The sequence below is a fragment of the Tachysurus fulvidraco genome, chromosome 2 (genome assembly GCF_022655615.1).
Source record: "Tachysurus fulvidraco isolate hzauxx_2018 chromosome 2, HZAU_PFXX_2.0, whole genome shotgun sequence".
NCBI lineage: Eukaryota > Metazoa > Chordata > Actinopteri > Siluriformes > Bagridae > Tachysurus > Tachysurus fulvidraco.
Window position 1 is genome coordinate 33,629,009 of NC_062519.1, and position 25,819 is coordinate 33,654,827.

General features: G+C 38.2%; 1 protein-coding gene across 2 annotated transcripts in view; it reads left to right on the forward strand.

Annotated features, from left to right (window-relative positions):
* efl1 (elongation factor like GTPase 1) overlaps positions 1-25,819 on the forward strand; it is a 108,681-nt gene that overhangs the window by 24,624 nt on the left and 58,238 nt on the right. For both annotated transcript variants that reach the window (XM_027161951.2, XM_027161958.2), the window contains exons 13-15: positions 8,452-8,570; positions 11,261-11,427; positions 12,893-13,028. In XM_027161951.2, coding sequence (XP_027017752.1) covers positions 8,452-8,570; positions 11,261-11,427; positions 12,893-13,028 — 422 coding nt within the window. The remainder of the gene's footprint in view (positions 1-8,451; positions 8,571-11,260; positions 11,428-12,892; positions 13,029-25,819) is intronic.

The window sequence follows — 25,819 nt, forward strand, 5'->3', positions numbered from 1 at the left end:
ATATAAAGAAAGTCACATCATGGCTAATAATCGCAGCTCATCAACTACGGAGTACACCGTATAATAAAAATAATAGTAACTTTTTAAGTGTTGTTTGAGGGAGTTTTGTGTGCTACATTGCTTGGGTCATTTCAAAATGTCTGGTTTTGTAATTAGAACATTAAGTAGACATGTCATCAGTTTCTGCTGTTATTGTAAAATGACCTCTGGCATGAGAACAGTGGTGTATGAATTAAACTGGCAATTATTTATTTATTTATTTTTTCTTTCTTTAATTCAGCATATGGTCACTGAGGTGTAACTCTTGTTTCTTTTAATTCCTTTATTAATCAGCCCTGTATCATTGCTAGTGTATCTACACGTCTCGAGTCTTGCATGCGTGATTTTTCTCACATTGCCTCATTGTGTGTTAAAAATAGTCCATTTGACAGCTGAGACTGAAAAGTCGTCAGGTTAAAGTCTAGATTTTAGCTCTCGTTTTCAGCACCTTATATCCTCCAAAGACACTTTTATTGTGTCAAATGTCTCTTCATCAGTCTCTTTTCAATTGATGTCAGCCTTTAGAGACCAGGGCTGTGCAATTCTTCTTGCAGGACCTTTGTAAATGATGGGGTGATGTGAAATTGTGTAACACCTGCTGTAATATATATACATCTGTTACCTTTAATGTTCTGCTTCCTTCTATCAGGACTATTGTGGTTCATGGAAGGATGTCAATCCCTTATACAATTTCTGCCAGGCTTATTATAGTTTGGTTTAGATTTTCAGTATTTTGACGAAAGACATACCACGTTTGTCCTCCACTACTTGCTTTTCTCTTGCACCTTTTTACACACACAATTTATTTGGATTTGAAATCTGGTACATTTTTCACATCATTGTGCTTGGTATGGTCTCTGGGCCTGATCAGGATGTAGTCAAGGTATGAAGCCATAGTTGTGGTTTAGTTCGTGTGTGAATGGGAGAAGACACAAAGTTCTACTCATTATTAGACTGTTTTATTGGAAATATGCTAGGCTAATTACTGTATACACCAGGGCAGTCAGTCATCTGGATGTTGCGAGGTCACATGTCCTCTCCTAAATGAAGTCCTTCTCACATCGAAACCTTTCTGTGTGGTGTAAACAGAGAGCCAAAGGAATGACTGAAAACATGAGGTAGTGTTGGTGATTAATAGAGTACCTTCAAGACTGTGCCAAAAACGTCACCATTTCTCCTCACTACCCTCATCAAAACTGCGCTTGTTTTCATTGTCAACAATCCCTGGTGAAATTGCGGCCGCCTGCGGGTCCATTTGAAGCAAACCTCAGATGAACTAGATGTGAAATCACCTTTAGATTGCTGTGACTCTGACAGACAAAAGAATGTTTATAATAATCCTAGAGCAGCCTTTTACTTTACTACAGTATTTGCAAAAAGCAGTAAAAATAATGGTGAATGTCGGAGGGAAAAAAACCTTGTGTGAATATCTGGAGCTCATTATAGCGATTTCACGATAACATTGCCTGAAAGTTAGTGTTAACAAGTAAATGTTTAATTACATTGTTACATACATTGTGAATAGAAAGAAAAGAATATAGTACTAAAAAAAGAGTCTATTTGAACATCATTTTGTATGTATAACACAAGGAAAACAAAAATCTTGAGTCTTCTAATTCCTCTTTTCGCATTTGGATGCCAATGTAGGTTCGCAAAGCCATGAGCATTAACAGTAAAGCAACATCCTCCATTGTTGTTGTGTTTGTGTTTGCCGCTGCTGCACTAACGTTGCTGGGACACGTGACACGTATACATTGACGTCACACTCGGCGCTGTGATGGCTCTCTAGCCGGTGGAAAGGCAAACCGGTCCTTAGAAGGTTCGCCAGTGGAACCAACTTTGAACCAGAACTAGCGCTAGCTCTGAACCAGCACCCGGTTCTTTCCGGTGGAAAAGAGGCATTAGAGTCTAGAGGGTAACGGTTGTAAAATGTACAGAGACGGACATGGAAGACATATAAGAACCATGGAATATTATGTTAATTTCAATGTGCTAAACGTGAAAGTACTCCTGGTGCATTCATTCACATTATTTCAAGACCCATAAAGCCAAAATGGAATAACCTTTTTGCTCGTAGCTTCACAACTTAACCCCTGAGGAAAACTAAGTAAAATACAAACTGCCATAAATAAATACAGTAACTAATCCAGGATGTTTCTATACATGTGCTGTGGTGATGACTTCACATTTACTTTGTTTCTATGGTAATGCTACTTGTCACCCCAGGGAGGTAGTCAAATCCTAAATACCTTTCTGACCCCAGAGCACTTGACTGCTTACAGTTTGATAGTCTTGTCTAAAGATGTCATGATTTTATGGTATTACAGAGTTAATCAACCAATGGGGCTGGTGGTGAAAATAAAAAGAACAACGATCATGGAGATGAAAAAGAAAGTGACTGTCATGGCAATGCACAGTGCAGAAAGAAATGATTTTGATTCCGATCGGCTCTCACGTTCTTGTGTACATTTGTTAGTCATCATTTTAACATGGTAGGAGTGGCAGCAGAGGAAGAGGTCTGCCTTCCCTGCTTAGAAGAAAGGAAGTTGCTGTGGTGTGATTTAGACTCCATAGGGAAATGGTTGCAAAATGTATGGAGCAGTACAGACAGTACAGAAGGCATATGAGAACCATGGAGTGTGGAACTTTATTGGCTAGATGGTAATAGACAGAAATGAATTGTAATTGGTAATTTGAAGAAAGAAAAAAAAATCACTGGTGAGTGTGAGAGCCATTTGATCATGCACTGTGACTAACTGTTCACTCTGTTACAGTCATAAAGTCCACTACATGGCCAGTGGCTGTATTCAATACATTGGTTATGGACTACAGTGTGCAGCGAAAACTAAAGCATAACGTGTCAATCAAGAGATGTGATGTGTTGACCTAAATCTCTGACCTAATTCTTCTGTTTAGGAATGTGATAATCCTTCTATTTTTGTTTTACACCTTCACCATATAAAGGCACTGATGTAACATAAAGGCGGGTCATCTCTTTGTACAGCCTCCATGTTGAGCTTCCTACACTGCCCCTTTCATATGTCAAGCTGAGACCTGTCAACAGCCTCTGGGCGGCTATATCAACATCTGTGGATGTATAAATCGCTCTTGGCATGAACTTTGTGAGGACTCATCAATAATTTGTTTAGGCCATCACTATCATCTGAGAATCTAGTCTGTGTCACCAGCCAACATGCAGTGGAACATTTTTTTATTTGTTACATTTGTGATTTTTTTTTTTTTTATCTCCACACAGCAAGTTTTTGAGAGACTGTGCGTCATATCCGTGCTCTTTCCACTGTTATGCAGTGACTATTATTAGACAAGCGCCTCATGCAGCTCAGAAGTCATAAATGATGTGTCCTCATGGGCAGGCTTCAACATTGCCGAGCAAATAGTGAGATATTTGGCCTGTCACATTCTCATAACCACAGCATGCAGGAATGTCTGATACCGCATAGTCTCATTACACTGAACACTGATCCAGAATGGTGAGCTGGATCTCAACAGTAACAGGCTCTGATAAGCTGCTTGAAGCTTGACTGATGCCAAGAGTCTGGACTGAAACCTTGGCTAGACGATGAACATGGCTTGCTGGTTAAAAGTCTGAGAACACACAAGCCTGTAGCAAGAGCAGCTTCACATCATTCCTGACCTACATTTACAGCGAAGCTCACCAACCTCTGTGTATTAAAATAGTGCTTCCTAAGCTAACCTATATACACCATCCTGACAGTTTGTTAGGTGTTGGGTAGACTTCCTTTCCTAAACAAGCAACTTGGTGTTTGTCTAAACAAAATGGGATTTGTGTTGTTTTTTTTGTATAATTTATTTATACCCAATATTTAAAGCTGGTATATTAGTCAGCATGTTGTTGGTGGCTGGACCCCATAGTGTGAGATGGATGAGGAAAAAGCACAGTGCAATTGCTTTACAGTGGTTGATGAAGCGATTGATTGGAATTCATTCAAATAATTACAATTGCTGAACAATTTTATTCAGGAGATCAATGAGATTTGTCTGTTTGCCAGTCTGTATTTTTATCTGTGTGCTTGTACCTGTATGTTTGTCTATTTGCATGTCTCTGTCTGTTTTTCTCTGTCTGTGCAACTGTTGCTTTATGTAGACATATGTCTGTGACTTTCTTTGTCTGTTTCTGTCTGTCTATCTGACTTTGTCTAAGTATGCCTCAGTTTGTCTGTCTGTCTGTCTGCCTGCCTGTCTCTATACTGTATGCATTTGCTTATTATATTCTTTTATATTTGTCTGTTTGTTTTGCTGCAAACCTGTCTATCTGTATTTTAAGTATATATCTGTGTCTATGTATCTGTCTATGTATGTAGCTATCTTTCTTTTAATCTATCTGTCTGTCTGTCTATCTGTCTGTCTATGTCCATCTGTAAGCATTTCTGTGTGTGTGAGTGAATGGAACATTGAGTACAGGAGAAGGTGTGTTTGTCTCACTCCCACGATGTTCTCTAGACTGCACTCTGTAGGAACCTGCCAGACAGTACAGTTCATCAACTCGTAGGTTGCCATAGCAATAATCAATGTGGGTCACTGGGTGTGTGATTGGACACAAGGGGGTATTGGGTACATCTGTGTTCTATCATCTGATTGGCTGATGAAGCTGCTGGTTTTCATTAATGACACAAGGCAGTCAGCAGGCAGAAAATTGGCTTGGCTTCTATTATCACACACGCACACACACACGCACACACACATGCACACACACACACACACACACACACACACACACACACACACAGACATCGTCTGTTGTCACGACATGACGGATGTCTGTTTGGATCACATTAATATGAGCAATGGCTCTTTGTACTGTCTCATGCAATAGCATAAGCATAACGTTTAATTTTAATGTGAAACAGTAGAGTGACATCACAAGTGTACTGAAACTATATTTCCATTAATTTTTAAAGTTGCTGAGATGTATAATTTCTGTGTTCCAGTAAACTGGGAAATGGTTTTCATTATCATTTCATTAGTCTACCATGCCTGATGTGTTTATACATTCACTGAGCACTTTATTTATCCAAGCAGTGTTTTTACAGGCTTCAACTGTCCAGTTTCAGTGAATCTGTGCATAGTGTAGAATCAGAGCCTGTTTGTGGCTGACAGGAGTAAACCCCATTTGGCATTCTGCTTACTTCCTGATCCCCACAAGTTTCTGAAGCTTAAGAGAAAACAAGTGCAAGTGACTCTCCAGCAGTGTGCAAAGCCTGACTATGTTATGCTTGGTCACTGATCATCACTGTTTCCCAATAGCCAATCCATGATCATCACTGTTTCTCAATAGCCAATCCATGATCATCACTGTTTCTCAATAGCCAATCCATGATCATCACTGTTTCCCAATAGCCAATCCATGATCATCACTGTTTCCCAATAGCCAATCCATGATCATCACTGTTTCCCAATAGCCAATCCATGATCATCACTGATTCCCAATAGCCAATCCATGGTCATCACTGATTCCCAATAGCCAATCCATGGTCATCACTGTTTCCCAATGACCAATCCATGATCATCAATGATTCCCAATGACCAATTCATGATCATCACTGTTTCCCAATAGCCAATATCTGATTGCTTCCATTAAGACCATTCACTTTTCACATCTGTCACTATTTGCATACTTAATAGAAAGTATAGTTTTTTTTTTAAATGTGCAATAGTTTGATCTGTCTCACCATGACCAAACTGACTTTCTATAAGAAATAAATTATAATATGTCAATTTCTAGTTAGATTTAGGTCTATTCTATTCAATGTTATTATAATTTTGTGATTTAATATATCTGACATCATCTAGCTTCTTCAGGCAACTTTCTGATCGTGCTTTAGCTACTTTCCCTTTTAAAGAGTTTCGGAAAAAGAGCTTTCGGTCTTTGTTTTTTTTTTTAAAACCAATTAAAAAATAGAAACAAATTTAAAAAAGGTGAATGAATGACAGATTAGCACTCAGAGAAACAAGTTTAACCATGTGATTATTAAACAAAAACCCAAATGCAAAAGAAGGAAACAAAGGAATGAACATGACGACAGACAGAAGTGTGACATGATTCGAGGTGTGCGGCGTAGGAAAGAGAGCGAGTCAGAGCCAGTGATAAATCAAGCTGAAATTATAAACACACATCATGCTGGGTGACAGACATGCTGGTGTGAGAGTTTTTTCCCTCTTTTCCTACAACAGCAGTTCTGAGTATGATGATGTGACTGAGGTGTATGGTTCCATATAAAGAGATTATTTATCTAAAAATAGCACAGCAGTAGATATGAGTGCTATAATGAGCACATTAAACATGATGTTCACATGAGTCTGCCTGAATCCATCTGGGAGTCTGTCTATTCATATAATTCTGTTTTTTTGTTTATCACCCTATATACTTTCTAGCTGTCCTGTATATCTGCCTCTATGTATAATATGTCTGATTGTGAATAAAGATTTTTCTTTCTTTTTCTCTTCCTGTATTAGAAATCCAGTCATCTGTTGACACCAATTTTATTGACCTTGGTGTTTAGCTAGCTGACTAGGAGCTTTCAAAAAGTAATAGGAGAAAGCTGGTAGAAACGGTGGTAGCAATTAAACCGAAAACAAACCAAAACTGATTGAAGCAACCTCCGTGTTGCATGTTTTGTTGGTTATATTTGGGCCTGCAATGATGCCATTGCTGACTTTTTATGAACATCGTTACTGACCAAACATTGCAATGCAATTCTTTGAAAATACACACAAATGATGTTGGCTGTACAAAAAAACTAGTTGTCTTGATGTTCAGTTCAAACACAGAGCTGAGAATCAAACTAAAGATACTGGTGTTTTGCAGAAGACACATAACCACTGCTCTATTCTACAATGCATGTTTTTATTTCCCTAAAGTTAATACTATAGTTCTAGTTCCAATCAGTACCAATGTCCTCCTGAGTTTTGACAATGGAATTGGTTTGATAATAATCCATGAATTGATTCTTGCTCACTCTACATCATTCAATATAGTAATTAAGAATCTTGTGTAAATTAAGTTATATTATAAGCAATGAACATTTTAATGATGTAACTATACGTAATGTTTTATATGTTAACTATACAAAATATATTTTTCCCCCAAATCCGACTGCCCACATGTTTCTTTTTACATGTATAACATGTAAGTCTTGTGAAAATTGGGCAGTTCATTTCACCATTTTGTAAAAAAAAAAAAAAAAACAATACAAAGAGCCTGGCTTTCATCCGCTCAGTGGTCACTGGACTCTCTCCATTTGAAAGTTGTAAATTTGAGGCAACTGTAGCTGTGTTTAGACAGGGTACTTGCCTATTTCTAATGTAGCATGAGGCAGAAGAGCCCCCTTTGCGATTTGTTTACTCTATAGAACCAAAGTTGGTCTGTAAGTTCTCCAGGCTGAATAATCCTTCACATGAAAATGAGATCTTAAATATACACAGTCGGGAAGTAAGCACTGCTTATTAGAGGCAAGACTGTGTTCTCCACTGAGGGAAGAGAGAAGTGCATTGGTTTATAATAAAGGTGTTGAAAGGAAGGTGTGTGTGTGTGTGTGTGTGTGTTTGTGTGTGTTTGTGTTTGTGTGTGTGTGTGTGTGTGTGTGTGTGTGTGTGTGTGTGTGTGTGTGTGTGTGTGTGTTAGTCAGAGAGATCTGTGCCTTTCATGGTGTGATTAACCTACCAAGCATGTGATAACGACCATTTCACCAAGTTCTACAAATGCAAAAGCATTTGCCGTTGTACAAAATGAGTCAGAATTAAGAATGTTTAGGTCGCTCTATATCTACTAGCCTTTCCTCTATAAGAGCAGGAGTCCATCAAGGTTGCTTTGTCTAATCGGTTTCCTTTAAATGTAAAAAGATGAAGCCTGTAGCAAAAAGTCTCCAATTAATTCACCACCACTCTGTCTTCCCACACCGAGAGACTGTGAAAACAGTTTGCTCCGAAACTGCAGATGCAGCTGTTTTAGCTATTCACTCTCATTACTGTATTATTTTACACCGTTATGCCAGAGATTCGCTTCCATACCGTTCAATTTGATTATCGACGCACAGTTTCCGCCTAATGACATACGGCTTCTCGTATTTGTGTCACTTATAACCTCAAAATAAGAAAAATTTATTTGGATTTGGTTCTGTAGTTTTTTCCCCCACTTTATCCGAGTCTTTCGTTATTATATCTCGAGGTACTATAGCACTCTCAGAATGAGATATAAAGGCTTATGATAAAGTTATAACTTGGTTAATGTGTTATCAGAAAGCCAGACCCGGATTAAAACTGATTATATCTTCCTTGAGTCTTATTGTCTCCTTCATGCTGACTTATGACTCATGCTAAGAGTTTCTGTGCATAAACCTTGTGCATTGTGGGTAATGCCCTTTTTCCCTCCAGGCCCCTGACTCAGGAGGAGATTTCTCAGCGTCGAGAGCTGGCCAGACAGAGACATGCGGAGAGACAAGCAGCCAGTCAGGGCTCTGAAAACCCAGAGGCCACCAGCACCAACAAACAAGGCAAGCAGGACATTCTGTGTTGTGTGTGTTTGTGAACTCACTTGAGAGTTGTTCAATGAATCACACTATTCAGCTACTGTTCAAAGTAGTATGATATTCATGTTTAATAGCAGAGAAAGGGTTTGGACTACAGACATGTATTTTCTGGTGTATTTGTTTCATATATTCCTAATTATACATCAGTTTTTTAAGAAAATGTAAAGTTAAAATGTACATTTCTTAAAACTGAAAAACCCTATGATGTAATTCTTTTCTAATAGCCACAATTTAAAGTAAATCATGTTCTGTTGCTAAATCTCAATATTTTTCTGTTGGAAACATTTGGCTATAATCAGTTGAGTTCATCCTGAAATTGTGCACATTGCTATTCAGATTTCACTAGAAATTTTGCAGTGACAGTTAAGTGTCTCATCATATTAGTCTTATTTTTCTTTTAGTTTTTCATTTCCTCTTGCTTTTCTGTACATCATTTGACTGTGCATCTGTTGCCGTTAGTTCTCAGTATGGCATTCCATCACTCTGAGTGACAGAAGGCTGAAAAATCAAAACAAACCCATCAGAAACATGGCAAAGGCAATAATTGTGACTATATGGTACAATCTTATAGAACTAATGAACCAGTGAACTCAAAACACAAAAAGATCTAGAAAACAACTGTAGTAGTTGGTCAGATCAAGAACTCCCTCTAAGAGGTAGGGGTATTATGAACAGTGAAGATGACATTTCTTCTCTGGTTCATCCAAACACTTTAAAACTCACTGGACAGTGTTTCACAGTGCAGATAGACAATGAATCATACTTCGAAAGCAACCTAAGACTTTTTAAAGCAACAAAGAAAAAGAAGCAAAGAAGTTCTGGCATGACCAAGCCAATCACGTGACCTAAATTCAGCCTGCTTTTCACTTGATGTAGTAAAGACATGGCAGAGAACCACAAGGTTTTTACCTTATGGTGATCCGCCATGGATTTACTGCAGCATGTGTCTGGTGATGTCTGTGGATTCCAGAAAGATAGCATATAAAATTTGGCTGTAATTCCTTCATCCAGTTTGGATGTCAATACTGTTAAATTAAAGCAAGTCTTGCTGTATGTTCTACACCCCCACAATATAAAATTTTTTTTAGATATGGTCTTTTTGTTGGGCTCATTTTAACCTAACAATAATTGCGGCTTTTAGGTCAGGGTAACCAACAAGAAGGCCAAAACGATCCCAATCGCCATCCAGTAGAATTCGACTACTGTCTTGTGATGTAACTTGTTGATTTTAGCCCACTGACTGTGTGCACACAGCACAAATCAACTACTCAATTTGCAGGGCTCACTTTGTTGATCCGCTGGAGAGATTATATCTCACAGTTACCTAGGGAATGTCTAGGGATTCCCCCAGGAGGAGCTACAATCTGTGGCTGATGATAAAGAAGTCTGAGCTGGCCTTCTCAGCTTGTTTCCTTCATGATGCTCACCAGGAGGCCTGGAACGAAAATAACCCATGCTGTCTGAAATATTCCCACAGGTCTTTTATGAGATAGAGGTCTGGTGATTCTGCAGGCTGGTCAAAGTGATTTTTTTATGCTCACTGAACAAGTCACATACAACTTTGTCCTTATGAACCTTGCAGTCATCCTGGACAGTCAGTGTGTCAGTGTTGTGTTCCGTTTGGTCATGAAGCACAAATGACAACTTTATAGCTTGATGTTAATTTACATGGAGGTATACAGCCTACTGACTTAAGTACCTTTCTGTTATGTTTACATGTGTTCATTTGACTGATATCTATCCAAGAAGTGAAAAAAGGATACAGCTAAGCAGTTGATGGTTAAGTAGCTTGTTCAAAGACCTCACTGTGGCAATGTGCTGGTGCTTGGACTTCACCCTACAACCTTCTAACCTGTAGCCCATTTCCTAAGCACTCCTCAATTAGCGGATCTGACTCATTTTAAATGCCAAACATAGGCAAAAATTTTGGGAATCATGCATTAAGCGATCGGTCTCATTTTTCAACTTTCATATCATATGCAGTCTGAACTCTCTGGCAGTGTCAAACAATTGGCAAATTACTATTGTGTTTGTAGACAAGCGATTGTTTGTTTGTTTGTTTGTTTTTTCTTTATTTGCTTACATTTATTCTAGCCCAAGAAGAACAGCACCACAAGTGGTCATAAGTAAAAATAGACAGAATATACAGAATGGTATAATGTAAAGGTCAGAGATGATTTCTTTCTGTCCCAGACTATAGCCTATTGCTGACCTTCATGTTGACTGATTACACGTGGTGCTTAATGGAGATTCATGTCATCAACAGTGATCACCAAAGCACTTGTGAATTAGCAGACATGGTCTGTAGAACCTAAGGTTATGTTTGTTGTCAGTGGCAGCGCTGGCTGACAGCGAGTACAACATTGCTGTTTTACTTGATTACTATTCTTGGGACACACAAGACGATTATGGACTTTAACCACTTGACTAAGCAATCATGAATGGTGTTTTTTTTTTTTGGTGGTTTGATGCCTATGAAATGCTTAAAGGCTTAACCATAATGGGTAAGATATGTTTTTAGCCCCCTCGTTCAATATGGTGAACAACAATCAATGCATTTGACTACTTGATGTTGGAGGAATCATGCAGAAGATGCATAATTACTTCAATCTCTTTTCCTCATGCTGTCCTTGTGATGGTTTACATCTTTGCAGATACTGACGAGCTGTGCATGCAGACGGAGGCCCTGACGGTGAAATCCACTTCAGAGGAGAAAGAGTGTTTTGTAGCTTTTGCACGTGTCTATAGTGGCATAGTGCGCAGGGGTCAGACTGTGTTTGTGCTCGGACCCAAGTACGATCCTGCTGTCGCACTGCAGACGGTGAGAACTCCACCTTCAATTATTCATGCTAACGTGAAATATGAACAGATGCTAATGGTGAACACTTAGTCCAATCTCATAGTTATAATGCTGATTGTCTCTTTCATGCATAATTAGCAACAATAACATTTTAGAAGGTGCATTAATGCATGGACTCTATCATCATGTCCAGCTCAGTGTAGACGCAATGTCCAGCCACAATGTCTTTAATGTCCTGCGTGCAATCTTTCAGTCTCTGTGGTTTACATAGCCATTAGACCAAACCCATGTTGTCTTTATAGAGTCCCTAGGGGGTTGGCTAGTGCTAACCATTAAGACCTTTTTAGCATTTTTTCTTGTGGCCCCACAGACAGAATATTTGGATATTGGACTCTCACTAGGGATAAAAGTGTGGTTGGTCACCACTGATGTGCCTTTCAACCTGATAGCATGGCACTTTTATCATAGTGGCATTTACAAATTTGTAATCCTGTGGGACTTTTACCTTCAAACCTAATAGAACATTCTACCACATGTGTATTGGAAGGTTTAAACATTTTTTTTTGCCCATGGTTTGTCTTTCAGTCATTGGGTTTGACAGGAAGTTAATTCAGTTCAGTTAGTTCAGTTAAAAGCTAATGTATTTTTCATGGTCACATTTGCACACTGGATTTCACTCATTAATATTTATTAATGCTATGTTGAAACTTCAGCAGATTTCTTTATGGACAGTCACTAGAGGATTGTGTTTTGAGCTGATTTCTGATCATCATCCTGCACTGAACCATCACCTCATAAAATGACTCCCTGATTCAACCTGAATTTATATTTTGCATTCTGATGGTATCACGGGAACGGTCAAGGGCAGCCCAGATTTGAGGCAACCTGGAGAATACAGCATGTGGTGGATTTCTAAACAGAAAAGTTTACTTGAGGCTAAACTGAAACTGCAGCTGATACTGTTGTTCCCTTTTTGGGACCAAAAATGGTACAGCATGTTTTAGTTTTCTCACAGGTGGAGAAATGGTGACATTTTCCTGGCTGTGAGTTAAATCCTTCTTGAGGCTGGAAAACCATATCAAGAGATTCGACAGCCTGAGTAAATTAAAAACTGCAGATATTCCTAGCCAGTTTCAAAGAACTAGCTTGCATTTCTGTATGAGCTATATTTTGAGCAGATGAATGTCCTTGCATTTTCGTGACAAGTCCTTCATGTGGCATCATCTGTTTTAGAAGTGTTTTGATTTACTGCAGTGTGAATGCCCTGAGTTAGTGCTCTCCTCCAAGCACATTCAGCTGCTTCAATGATGTGTATTAGGAAATTGTAGTAAAATTTGTACTGAAAATAAAAGTGTAAAAAGCAATTTTGTTGGACAGGAATATTTAAGGAATAAATAAACAAATAAATAAACAACAAACACTTCAGTACTCTCCACCAGTGTCTCATTCACTTTCAACTTTCATTCTCTGTCTCTCTCTCTCTCAGCTGTCAGATGAGTGTTCAGTCTCTGACTCTATGCCCGCCATACCCCACATGGCCTGCTGCACTCTGGAGCGGTTGTACTTGCTGATGGGTCGAGAGCTGGAGGAGCTTGATGAGGTTCCAGCAGGCAACGTTCTGGGTAATACAGCTATTTCACTGTGGCCTAAGCTTTAGCCTTAAAGTCTCTAATGTGTTGTGTGCTATCTTTCTGTCTCTTAGGTACTTTACACTAGCCATTAGAACAAAACCCTTGTATGCACTTTAGGGCTGCATGAGGAATCTACTGGGAGTTGGGTTGTATAACCATTAAGGCCTTTTTAGCAATATTCTTGTTGCAGCACTGACATAAGCAGAAAAAAAACTGGGGATAAAGTGTTCTCCCTGACGTTTATTACCATCTGATCTCAGATCAGCTTTCTCTGTTCACTTTCTTATGATAAATGCATGCAGGCTGATCTGGGATCAGCAGTTTATTAAATATGATGTGTTTTATTACATCATGCAGTATACTGGGATGCACGTCCTAGTTTTGGTTGCTGTCCTCTTTACCAAGTGAATTTAACTGTACATGTTGGAAAGGGAAAATTATAAAAATATATTATACGAATACAAATCGGTAGCAGAAAAGTATGAACACTGTGAATTAAGTGCAGATGCTTGTTGTTTTAGTAATATATTCTGTGCACAAATCCGGTAGAAGTAGTGGGTGTGGTGCAGACAAGCCCAGAGATGTCGCGTAAGTACTGTCCTGGTTAATGACCCAAATGCACTTTGGGACAAATCTCCTCATTCTCTCTGTGTTTGCCCTCAACACTGAGAAGTCTCCATTGTTCAGATGACTGAGGTCCTTCACTATCTTTCTGGCTATGCTCCAGCACCACTTAATGTAGATAGACTGCAGGTTGGGGAGGTCAGTGCGGACAATATACATGCACCAGCACACATTTCCCTTTACTCCAGGTCAATCAGCCAAGACTATTATCCAGTTATGAAAATAATGTAACTAAGAATTAAGCATCCATTGAGATTTTATTTCTGTTGCTGCACATTATTGACAGGAATAATGTAATTATCAAGGTAAGAGTCATTGTCATTTTCACTCCTCTAGGTTCATCTGTAGGCATTTTCACCAAGCTAGGATTTGTTGCAGGCTTGTTTGCTGTTCTGTGCTGCAGAGATGAGCTCTTACAGAGGAGTTTATAGTTTAAGTTTATCAAATGCTGAAGTATCTCCTCCTGAGTGTTTTCACAGAGCATAATTTGCAGTGTGATTTGATTGGCATAAGTAATCATGAAATACATCCATCCTCTGCTCCGATACATAAAGCGTAGTTTAGGAAAAGTTGATGAGATGTGACAATTTTTTCTTCTCATACAGATATCCATTACCAGTGTCCATTGTGTTTCAACACTGCTGAGAAGTAAAGGAATCTTCTAGCCAACTGCATGTCCAAATCTTTACTCACCTAAAAAGGCACAGTAGCGCCATGTATACATAAACAATTTTATAAATTGCAGAATACTACATTAAAAATATACACAGCCAAACAAATACACACCCAAATCACCTTTAATGTACAATTTTAACTTTTAAAGATGACACCTCCTTTCACTTGAATTGGATTCATGTAAGAAGTAACATCTGGGCTGAGATAGGAAAATTATGTGATGTATAAAAAAAAAAGTAAAACATAAAAAGTATGTAAAATATAAAAATGTCCTGAAGGGGGAAGAGTTAATCCAGCTTTAAGATAAATTCTGCATGAGTTTTTAGGTTTGTGACATTCTGTTGGTCATGTATTATGGTCACAATGTCAAACTTTAACCCAACACACAGCATAAAACTCAACACTGAGTCAAGTTTGTATGGCAATAACTTGATGCTTTAAGCTTCTCTGAATTTTTTGTTACAATAGACTTATAAATCCATGGGGAATAAAACAAAACTGTGGCCTAATTACATTCAGGGTAAGGAAAGATATGTAATATATATAGTCTAATAAGTAAAGAAAAAAAATAATAATAATGGCTTCCTGTTTTTCTGCTCTACCCCGGTCTCTTTCTCTCATCTCTGGGTGCACTTCTGTATGGCTTAGCTCTGACCCCAGTAACCGAACGCACCAAAGTCTGTGTGTTCACAGATAAAGGGAGCGTGATGAACTCTGCTAACATGCATCATCAGCTTTAGCCTGCAGCTCCATTAAAAGCTTTACACAGGGGTACATTTGGCAAGAGATCTAACAGTATCAGATCTTATGATTCACGTCTAGGTTTCCCCCTCCCAGCAATTAAATGCAATTTATGGGCCATAGCGTTCCTGCACTCCAACATCTGTGTCTGTGTTACATTCAGTCACGACTGAAGTTACTGCCTTTTATTTATAAGTCTCTCATTGAGCTGTGAACTGGAATTCTTGCACTCAGACTGATATGTCTTTTAACCTGATGGCATGGCTTGATGATCAAATGTGTAATGGAATCCACAGGATTCAAATCAGGAGGGACGCATACTTTCAATCCTAATAGGCCACTTTACCTACAACCACATGTGCGGTGCAGGGCTTTTAACATCATACCTTGCAGCTACAGCTGTATTCAGTCGACTGACTAGATGAATAACTCTAGGTACAAAAGAGTGGTAATGAGAAAACAGCAAAAGGGTCAGTGCTATCATGTGCAGAGCACCATATACAACCCCAGAGGTCATTATGTTTCTATAAAAGCCCATCCATTTTCCAACTCTAGCAAATTTTTATTTATGAAAAACTGATGCATCCTACTTTCAGTTCCTTCAACTTTTTGTTTTTTTAACATTTTGGGATGCTTGAGCTTATTGTGCTTTTTTAGTAGAACATTACAGGCATCCTTAAACTCAACAATACATATTCAAACATAAACAGTTCATTTATCTGCAGTTTTGAGCCCTGTCTCAGACCAGAATCTGACTTGTGGCAAAAGTGACATTGGACAATATAAATATGTTATGTAGGAATTCAGTGATAAAATGGCTTACATATTATAATCTGTTGTCCATTTTTAAATGTCACAGTGCCTCACAGTTTAAATCATCATTCCATCATTGCAGCTTTTCCCAGATCAGGTTCATATGCCAATTAGGCTCTGTCACTCTTCCACCTGATGGAGGTTTTAATTTTCCTGATCAGAGGAATTTACTAACTAAAGAAATTAGTTATATTAGATAAAAATTTTGTTATGACGTTTGCATGAAAAAAAAATGTAAGAATTTAAACAAGACATAAAACAAAATCATCTTAAAACAAAAGTTAGTGTGTATTTTATTTTACTTTTCTTTCTTTATTTTATTGCTGCCAGCCTCTTGTAAACTTGAATGCCTTCAGCATTTTCAGAACTCAGTATTGACTGAAGGCTTGGCACTGTTTCTTATATGGGCTACTTTTTCCATCAATTATGAACGCGAGGCACGTTAATGTATCGACGTTATTGTCTAATGCTAGCCTGTGTGTTTTATGGAGAGTGTGAGAGCTCATCAATAACCCGATCTGGCCTTGTGTATCCATCTGCAGGCTTTATTTCATTTATTTCAATTCGGTTCTGAAAGTGAGCCTTGGAGCAGTTATAACTTGATGTGAATTGTGTTAGCAAGCGTGCTCGTGTCATCGGGGTTAGTTGAACTGGCGAGGTGTTAATGCATGTTTTTATTTCGGCGAGACAGACGGCTTGTCTGCCTCTGGGACACATGTGGAGGCTTTCAGTATTATAACTGTGCAACCCTGTGTCATGTTTCTCAGTGTATTTGAACATGCTGATAGCAGTGTTGCAGTAGTGCAATATATTGTAGTAATTTAAACACTTCCTGACCTAGATATGCTGTCATAGTCCATAGTCACGGTGATGTAGTATCGTCATAATGCCAGTCCAGATAAAGAAAGAAAGCAGAGAACAAAAAGGCTTCAGATGTGGAAGGAAAATCTGTCTTTAAACCACACGATGGTGTGAAAGTTGGGGGACGTTTGACCCAAGTTCACCCATCTAGACCCTCTTAAAGACACCACCCAAACCACATCACACAACACACACACCCTGCAATTTCAAAGACAAATCATCAAGGCTGGGTTGTACTTCTCTGCAAGGCAGAAATGGGAATGAAAACATGGGAGGGGTGAGGAGGGAAGACTCATCTTTTTTCAGATTGTGGCATTTTTCCAGCTGGTACAATATTCATCACATACTGTCTTCATCCCAGCCTCTCGTCTTTGAACTCTTGTCCAACACGACTAATCGATTGAATGGGCTCTTCTATTAACTGCAAGATTATGTATTTAAAGAAAGGGTCCAAGCAAAAATCAAATATATAGAGTTTTTTATTTTTTCATTTAACCACAGATGTGGCCGAAAAATTGAAGGGTTCCTACTTGTACACTAGCAAAGCAATGGGAATTTTATCTGGATATATAATGCAATTTTGGCATCAGTCATCAATCATGGCTGTCAATGAAACAAGGCATAAAATCCTCTACCTGGAAAAGGAGCTATAATCTTTGCACAAGAAATTGGTGACTATCCAAAGTATCATTGGGGAAAGAAATGTATGGTCCACAGAAACCACATAGATGACAGATGGTCATTTCATAGTCAGAGACCTGAGTGCTCTAGCCCCTTATTTCAAGCTACTGTATACCACAAGCAAGCTAAACATGGCTTCAAAAACATACAGGGACCTGGAAACAAAGCAAAAACCGACCAAAATGGGGTCACGAACATGTGTTTACTGATGAGTGTCTTGTTTTTCATAAGGTTGTAAGGTCAATCTTGAGTACCTCCTCCTTTTCTAAATGCTTGAGCTGAATTTATTGCTGTATATACACTGTATGCTGCCAGGCTGTGTGGCATGTATAAAAAAGCTTTTGGATCACAATGGCAAACGGTTCCATTATAGGGGCCACATGCAGGAGATTCAGTCACAAAATCTGTACAGGGATGTACCATGGATGTTTCCATAGATACAGTGACAAATGTTAAAATGACATTTAGATCTATGAGGAATCCAATGTGAAAATCAGAAATGTAGGGAGAAACAGAAGTGCAACTTTTCTTCAGGTGATAGAGAATGTAACAGTTTAGACTGTCCGCTAAATCTACGGAGTGTGCTATTATTACAAAGACAAATGCACATTTGAGTGTTAAGCTCTGGCAAAATGATAGAGATTTGGGAGAAAAAGAAAAGTGATCTGGTCAGATGACTCATTCTTAACCAACTTCTTGAGAAGTGGGCGAGTGCATGTGTGGTGCATACCAAGGGAACGTTACAGACCCAAATGCTTGAACCCACTAATGAGAGGTGGCTCTTTGTATTGTTGTATTTTGTCAGCATCATTTGCGTCAAATGGTCACTACATATAAATTTAGACCAATCAGCTTTATCGTGTGATGAAACATTTCTCCTGATGGGAGTGGTTTTTTCCAGGATGACCCTGCCCACATCCACTGTAGTATGGAAGATGCAAATCATATGCTCTGGTTTTAATAGTTACCGATTCTCAAACACGTGAGAGATTGTTGACTGATGTTTTACAGTCAAAACACCAATTGAGTGGAATATATTTTAAAAGACAGCGTTTCAGAGGGTTGTAGAATCTACATTATCCTATGGTGTGTTAAGCGGTTTTGGTAATTCGTGGTGACCCAGCATCTTAAACTATCACTGTGCAGCTAGTAAATGCTTGCTATGAAGATTATCTTAATTAATATTATTTTCGAGCCATCAGTGTGAATTTATTGTTTGCTTAACCAAACCTTTAATGGTATTTTCTATACAGGCATGACATTAAATAAAAAACTGATGTAGTATATTTGTGAAATAGTAATATTTAGTTATTACTGCATAATGAAATGTTCTCAGTCTTATAATTTCCCTAAAGTTCATTTGCTTTACATCCTACATGACAATAGAGCAGCTACTGTCTGATTAGAGGATGAACTGGATTTGGTTATACAGGACCTCAGGTCTTTTATTCTCCGTGTATAAAATGTAACATCAGAAATCTAATCTAATCTTTTTTCAGATTTAAAAATCAGAGTTATTTTAATATGAAAAAAATTGTAGGACCTTGAAATTAGGTCTCTCTCTCTCTCTCTCTCTCTCTCTCTCTCTCTCTCTCTCTCTCTCTCGATTTTCATCTCTCTCGATTTTCCCCTCATGAAAAACTAGACAAGCAAGTGCTCTTACACTTTTCTTGCTATTACTTGTCTGTCTCATTTTCTCCCACTTGGAAATAACTGCATATAGATGAATGGCGTTCCATGTTCCACCTCCCCCATCAAACCCCAACACACTATTAGTCTCTCTCTCTCTCTCTCTCTCTCTCTCTCTCTCTCTCTCTCTCTCTCTCTCTCTCTCTCTCTTTTTTTTTTTAAAGTTTTGCTTTATTTAAAATGTATTCTTTTTTTTCCCCTACTGTACAAATGCCCTCCACCCCACCCCACCCCACCATGCCCCATTCTCAGCCATAACCACATGCTCTCTCTGGCACTTTCACTCTTCTGCCCCAAAACCACTGAGCTGCGTTCATTTCTTACGGAACAGGGAACAAGGCTCTGATCTTTTCCCTTTCTGTGTGGATCTCTCCACTGCTAATTTGATCAATCAGAAAATCTGTGTAATGTTTGTTTAATAAAGATTAACATAGTAATTATTTTACTTTCGCTGACTGACCAGAGTCTGCGAGCGTATTAGGATTTATAGGATTTCAGTGCTAGTCCTGTGTAGCAGAATTCCTTGCAGCCTTGCGTGCTATGAGCACTGAGTGTTGGATTTGGCCACTGTCATGTTTTCACTGGTTTCTGTCTTACATTAAGTGTTTCTGTCTACTTGGATCCTCATCTGCTCAATTTCTAAATTATATGGATGAATAGATGGATGAATAGATAGATGACTAAATAAATCCATTTTAAAGGCATAATTTTAGGATAGAAAGTGGTCTTAGTGTAAGATTTTTGTTTTTGCTTTTGGTTTGAATCCCTATCATCTGACTGATGTTTAAAAAGCTTGCTATGTTGTGTCTGGGTCTTTTTTTTTTTTTTAATAACATAAATCTGACACGGAGATGACCTTACCTTCCATTACCTTATCTACTATAGACAGGAGATCTTGATATAATTGTGTCAACAACACAGTTTTTTTTTTTGTTGTTTTTTTGTTTTTTAAATAATGCAACACAGAAACTAAGATGTAGGTTTTGAAGTCATGGTGTAAGCATACCTTCATTCAGTCCACAACAATTAAGCAGCTATCATTCTTAGTATGTCTTCGAATTGATAGAACTCAACAGAAAATCTGTGGCTGTCAAAGTCAGGCTTGCTCTAATGGAGTGTTCATGTCAGAAATATAGTATTTATTTAAATTGAATGCTCCTGAGCACCACAAAGTGGGGATTTTAGGGTTTGTGAGCTGGGAGCATGTTAGAATCAGTGTATGCAAGATCAGTAGTTGATGGTAAATTCTATCTGACTAGATTAAAATGGTAGCTAGCACAATATAAAAGTTACTTAACTAGTTAAATGTGTTCATGTGGACAAGACTGCAAGTCAGCAAGTTGTTGGCTAGCATTTATTTGAGCTGCAATTTCTTCTCATCAAATTGTACAGCAGAGCATAATGGTCTTGCTGTTGTCTTTTCTTCTTGCTATGTTTAACTTTAAATAAGTGACGTGTGTTTTTGGGGGGTGCTAGAAAGAGTGTTACATAACAGCTTTGTTGTACTTTATTTTGCTTGGTTTGTCAGTGTTTCCCCATATCTGTGTGTTTCGGATTATGTAAAGGATATGTCATCTGTTCAAGCTAATTAATTGGCTTAGTAAAAGCTGATGTATGTGATGTAGCAGATGGTGAGATTTAGAACAAGCTATAGTTGTAGCACCAAATTGTGTGTCATCATCACGAAGCATATTTTCCTTAAATTTGAATAGTAATAAAACTTTTTTTTTTTTTTTTTTTTTAGCTTTTATGAAAGTTAAATCATTAAAAAAAAATAAAACTTGACATAATTGCACTGTCGGTGTAATTCTGTACAAAGACAGCCAGATATGCTGAAGTACCATTTTAACAGTATAAATACAGAGTCTGTTCATACGGTACACTGTAAGGTCATTGGTTTGTGAACAGCTCACCAGCACACCTGTATATGGGCAACGATGGCACATTAAATATGGAGTAATTTGAGAGATTTAAGATTGCTCCTTTATGGTTTCCTGACTGTGGAGTGCAGACCAAATATTCATCTGTTGCACTACAGACTCACTTTAACATTAAATCTTTATTTTATCTATTAACCACTTTCTCTCTCTCCTCCTGTTTCCTCAGTGTAAACATACAAACCGTTTATTGGATTTTAAAAGGCTGACGCCCTTAATTAAACTTATGCCATGCAAGTAAGTAGGTCAGAACTACATATAACACACATTTTATATATATATATATATATATATATATATATATATATATATATATATATATATATATATATATATATATATATATAAAATTTTAAAAAGGAGCATGTCTCCGTTATATATGCCCTCACTATACATATATCAGTTGAATGACTGAAAATTTCCATGTGAAGCCTGAATATTGCATTTTAGTATTAACTTGTCACATTGCGCACAGATCAACTAGAATACTGGCTGTAGTATAACGCCTGAGATTTGCAAACAGAATAAAAGTTTCAAATTTTGGTTTGAATTTCCAATTTGGATTTGATCCACCCTCAAATTTTAAGCTTTAAATCTGTTTTTTCTCTTTTTTTAGGGATAGAGTCTGCCATTAGTTTAGCCTTTATTTTGGTCGTCTAGAATCCAGACTTTGCCACTTGATCTAACTCTCGCTTTTATTATTGATGACAACCGACGCACAGACCCCGGCTGTTCCCTCACTGGGCCCTTCTCCACACACAAAATCACCAGAACAGCGCCATTGCTGTCAGTTTCCTTCACCACAATAAAGACTTCTCTACTTTCCCAGAGCATCCATACATGCAGCAGGGCAGATGAACAAACAGCAGCTGATTATATGTGTGCGGCATTTTGGCAGACGATTTATGCGAGCGGTTTGGTGTTTGATGCCATTGGGTCGGTCTCTCTGAGGTTTGAACTGTATGTGTGGAGCTTGTGCACAGCCACAATGCAAACCAGCTGCTGCAATCACAGTGTTAGTGCTACACAACGGTGGGTTTTATGAAAACATTTGTTTTGCATTACCCTGTGTGCATGCATGTTTGGGTCAGGGGAACACGAAGCATGGGAAGAAAAGAGGTGGTCAGCATTCATCTGCACTGTATATACACGCACACGTGCAAGGACAAAATAATGGAAACCAATATCAATTTAAATAAGAACCTAATTAACATTTCCAGATAAGCTTTTATCCTGCTTTTATAGTTTTTTAGGTAGGTAGCGAATATTCTTTCTTTGATGGATGAAAGTGCTCTAAAACGTCCAAAAAATGTTCAGCAATGTGGAAATCTGGTGATTGAGAGATAATGGATGCATTTGATCCTTATGTTCATCAAACCATCCTTGAAACATTTTAGCAGTACATATAGGCACATTTGCAAACTGGAATATTGGAAGATCATCAGGATGATGTGTGTTTTGGATCTGGTCCTATATGACCACACAAAGCAATCACTGGATCTGATTATTTCAGCAGCCCGTGCCATTTATGGATCTTTCAGCATACTTAACAGTTGGCAGCAGGCATCAGGACTAATATATCAATCTTTTAGTAGAGTTCTGTGTAAATACTGTATGTCTGTAGGTCCAGCTGGACTAAAAATTTCTACCAGATTTAAAAAGTTTGAATTTACCAAGCGTCTTCATGGAAAAGCTGATTTACACTTTTGTGATGTCAATAAAACTCAAATAAAAGCACAACTCATAGAATTGAAATTGACAACTGTAAAAGAGTGCCTCCTATGGGCAGCACAGAATGGTCTTTTTTTTTTTTTTAAATTGACAGTGTAAACTGTATAAATCCAGTAAACCATGCATACGATCACTTAAATTAATAAAATTTTACTGAGCCTCAGATTCTTGTTCTTGGCTTACAGGAGTAAGATCCCAATGAGCCCTTCTTCCGTTGTAGCTCATCCACCTCAAGATTTGATGTGTTGCAAGTTCTGAAATTCTGCTCATCATGATTGTACCAAGTTATTTCAGTTATTGTAGACTTCCTCTCATCATCTCATCATTAAATTCAATGATTAACTCCTTTTGTTAATCCCAGGAGATTAGCACTAAATCTCACATACTCACATCAGTCCATCTGCCATTAACAACCTCGTCACTGTTGTTTGACATGAACATTAACAGAAGCTCTTGTTGTAGCTGCACGTCTTTGTGTTGCACCATTGCCACAGTTGAGGGACTGTGTGAACTTATTCTAAATTTATATTTGATTTAGATATTCTCTACTAACTTGTAAGCATTAACTGCCTCCACCTCGTTTTTAATATATATATTATATATATTCCGCTAACCAACTTTAGATCCCTCTCTAAATCTTCCAGACATCTTTGTTCTCAACTCTGACATCAAGCAGCTCCAATTTTTGCCATTTTTTCCCCAGCCATATCTTTCTAATGCTGCCAGACGTCAAACACTGCCTTCTTCAAATCAAATTTCTTTTCAAACGACAAGATTTTTTGTTGATTTTATGTTAGGTTTTAGATTGTGGTCTAGTTAAAGGATACACTAGCGCCATTTACTTCAAGGAATCTGTTTCTTTTTGTAAATAGATAAAAAAAAAAAAGAGAGTTAGATTTACTTTTTTTTCCCACCTAGCTGCCTTAGTGGTTGTGAATCATAGACTGTGTGTGTGTGTGTGTGTGTGTGTGTGTGTGTGTGTGTGTGTGTGTGTGTGTGTGTGTGTGTGTGTGTGTGTGTGTGTGTGTGTGTGTGTTGAGATGAATCAGCAACAGGCAAGCAGTAGAGTGGTTAATGATAAATCATGCTGGTTCTTTTATGGTGGTTAGTTTGTCAGTGAGTTTATTACTGTGTGTGTGCGCGTGTGTGTGTGTTTAGATGAATCAGCAACACACCATTGTGCTGCTTATGGGTGGTCAGTGTGCTTACAGTGTCTGTGTGTGTCTGCCTGCTTGTCAGTATAGGACATAAGTCATGAAACACCCCAGTCTACCCCTTGTTTTCCCCATCTCTCTCTCTCTCTCTCTCTCTCTCTCTCTCTCTCTCTCTCTCTCTCTCTCTCTCTCTCTCTCTCCTCTCTTTTAGCCCAAGTTCTCCCACATCACCAGCTCTGTGCTGGAAACAGGAGTTTATTGTGGAAGTTATACAATCTGTGAAATCATAGTTGCTCCTCTGGACGCAAGTGTGCAGTGAGATCTCTTTCGGAAATGTCTTCACTGCGAAAAACCCTCACCTGGATTTCTCTTTAAGCCTCGTACCTCGCAGTTTTGGCAAAGTGAAATCCCTCACTCGTATCCATGAATGAAACACTTCCAATCTGGCAAGCTTTTTTCTGCAACAGTGACATGTCCAGGTGGACACTGTCCTCTGTGTAGCTTTAAAAACCTGTGCCGTAGCACCCGCTGCCAGCTTGCCTGGATCAACTCCAGACTTTCTGCGGTCCCTCTCTCCAACCTCCACCTCGATCTCTTCCACTCATTCTCCAATAGGTGGCATTGGAGGGGTAGAGAAATGAGCTTAGCTGCTTTGTCCTTGTCTGGATCTCTGCTACATTTTCAGAGAGAGAGAGAGAGAGAGAGAGAGAGAGAGAGAGAGAGAGACAATAAAAAAGAAATAGAGAAATACAAGCTGCTCATGCACTTCCATTTCCTTTGTTTAGCCTGCAGTTTCCAGAGACTGAAAAACTGGATGCTCAACCCAAACTGTACATAATCTTATTTATAGAGTAGAGCTTTGGTATTTGATCAAATTTGAGAAATTCCTTTGAAAATATCATTAGGTTTGAAATACACCAAATATTTAGTGTGTGATTCTGAACAAATTAGTAACAATAGCACTACACTCAAATCTTCATGTCACAAAAAAAATAATAAAGTGGAAGACCACATCAACCTCCTGATGGTTCAGCACCAAATTAACATTAATTAGCACTTAAAATCGAAATATACCATCTTCAACTCTGACATATTTCCCAAGTAGTTTGTTGTTTACTATATATGCTTACTATATAGGGTCTAAAGCTAAGCTCACACATTCTTTGATTTTTTTTCGCTTCAGGTTGCCAGTCACTGCACTGTGAAGTTGTTAGTAGGTGTTTCTAATACTGGTTGCCATAGTAATAATTTTTCTCAGTGGGTGGTGTAATCCCCTTTATAAAAAATCAGTTTCTTGCCACTTAAATTGAACAAGAAATTTGCTGTTAGTATGTAAAATTCAAGATTGTATATCTTTATCATATCATCTGAGATGAAGGGATTGTCACGGATCACACGCTTGACTGTCTTCACTCCCATTGGTTGTCGCTACACCAAGTTGCTCCACATTTGGATAAAGTTCGCATTGTATAACATTGTTGCTGAACGTTGTATCCCTCAATGGCAACATCCACTCTGGTCAGTAGAACAAAAAGTGACTTTTTTTTTTTTGGAAAGTAGTAACGTTAATTCTTTTTTATAGATCAGGATATTACTACCGTCTCCTACTGTCTAAGTAAAAATAAAGGCTGTACATGGCATGAATTTAAATAGCTAAAGTTCCTGTTCAGAATGTTGGGACATACTGTAAGATATGATTTATATTATCCACAGTTGCATGTTTAAGACCATATGTTGTACCCAAATTTGAGTTTGTTTTGCCTTTGTACTATGACAGGTAGTTAGTATTGAAACTGTGAAATTTATTGTGGCAACCATATTGTACAGTTGATGTTGTATCCTCCACCCACTTTCTGGATTAGAATGTTGAGTTAGA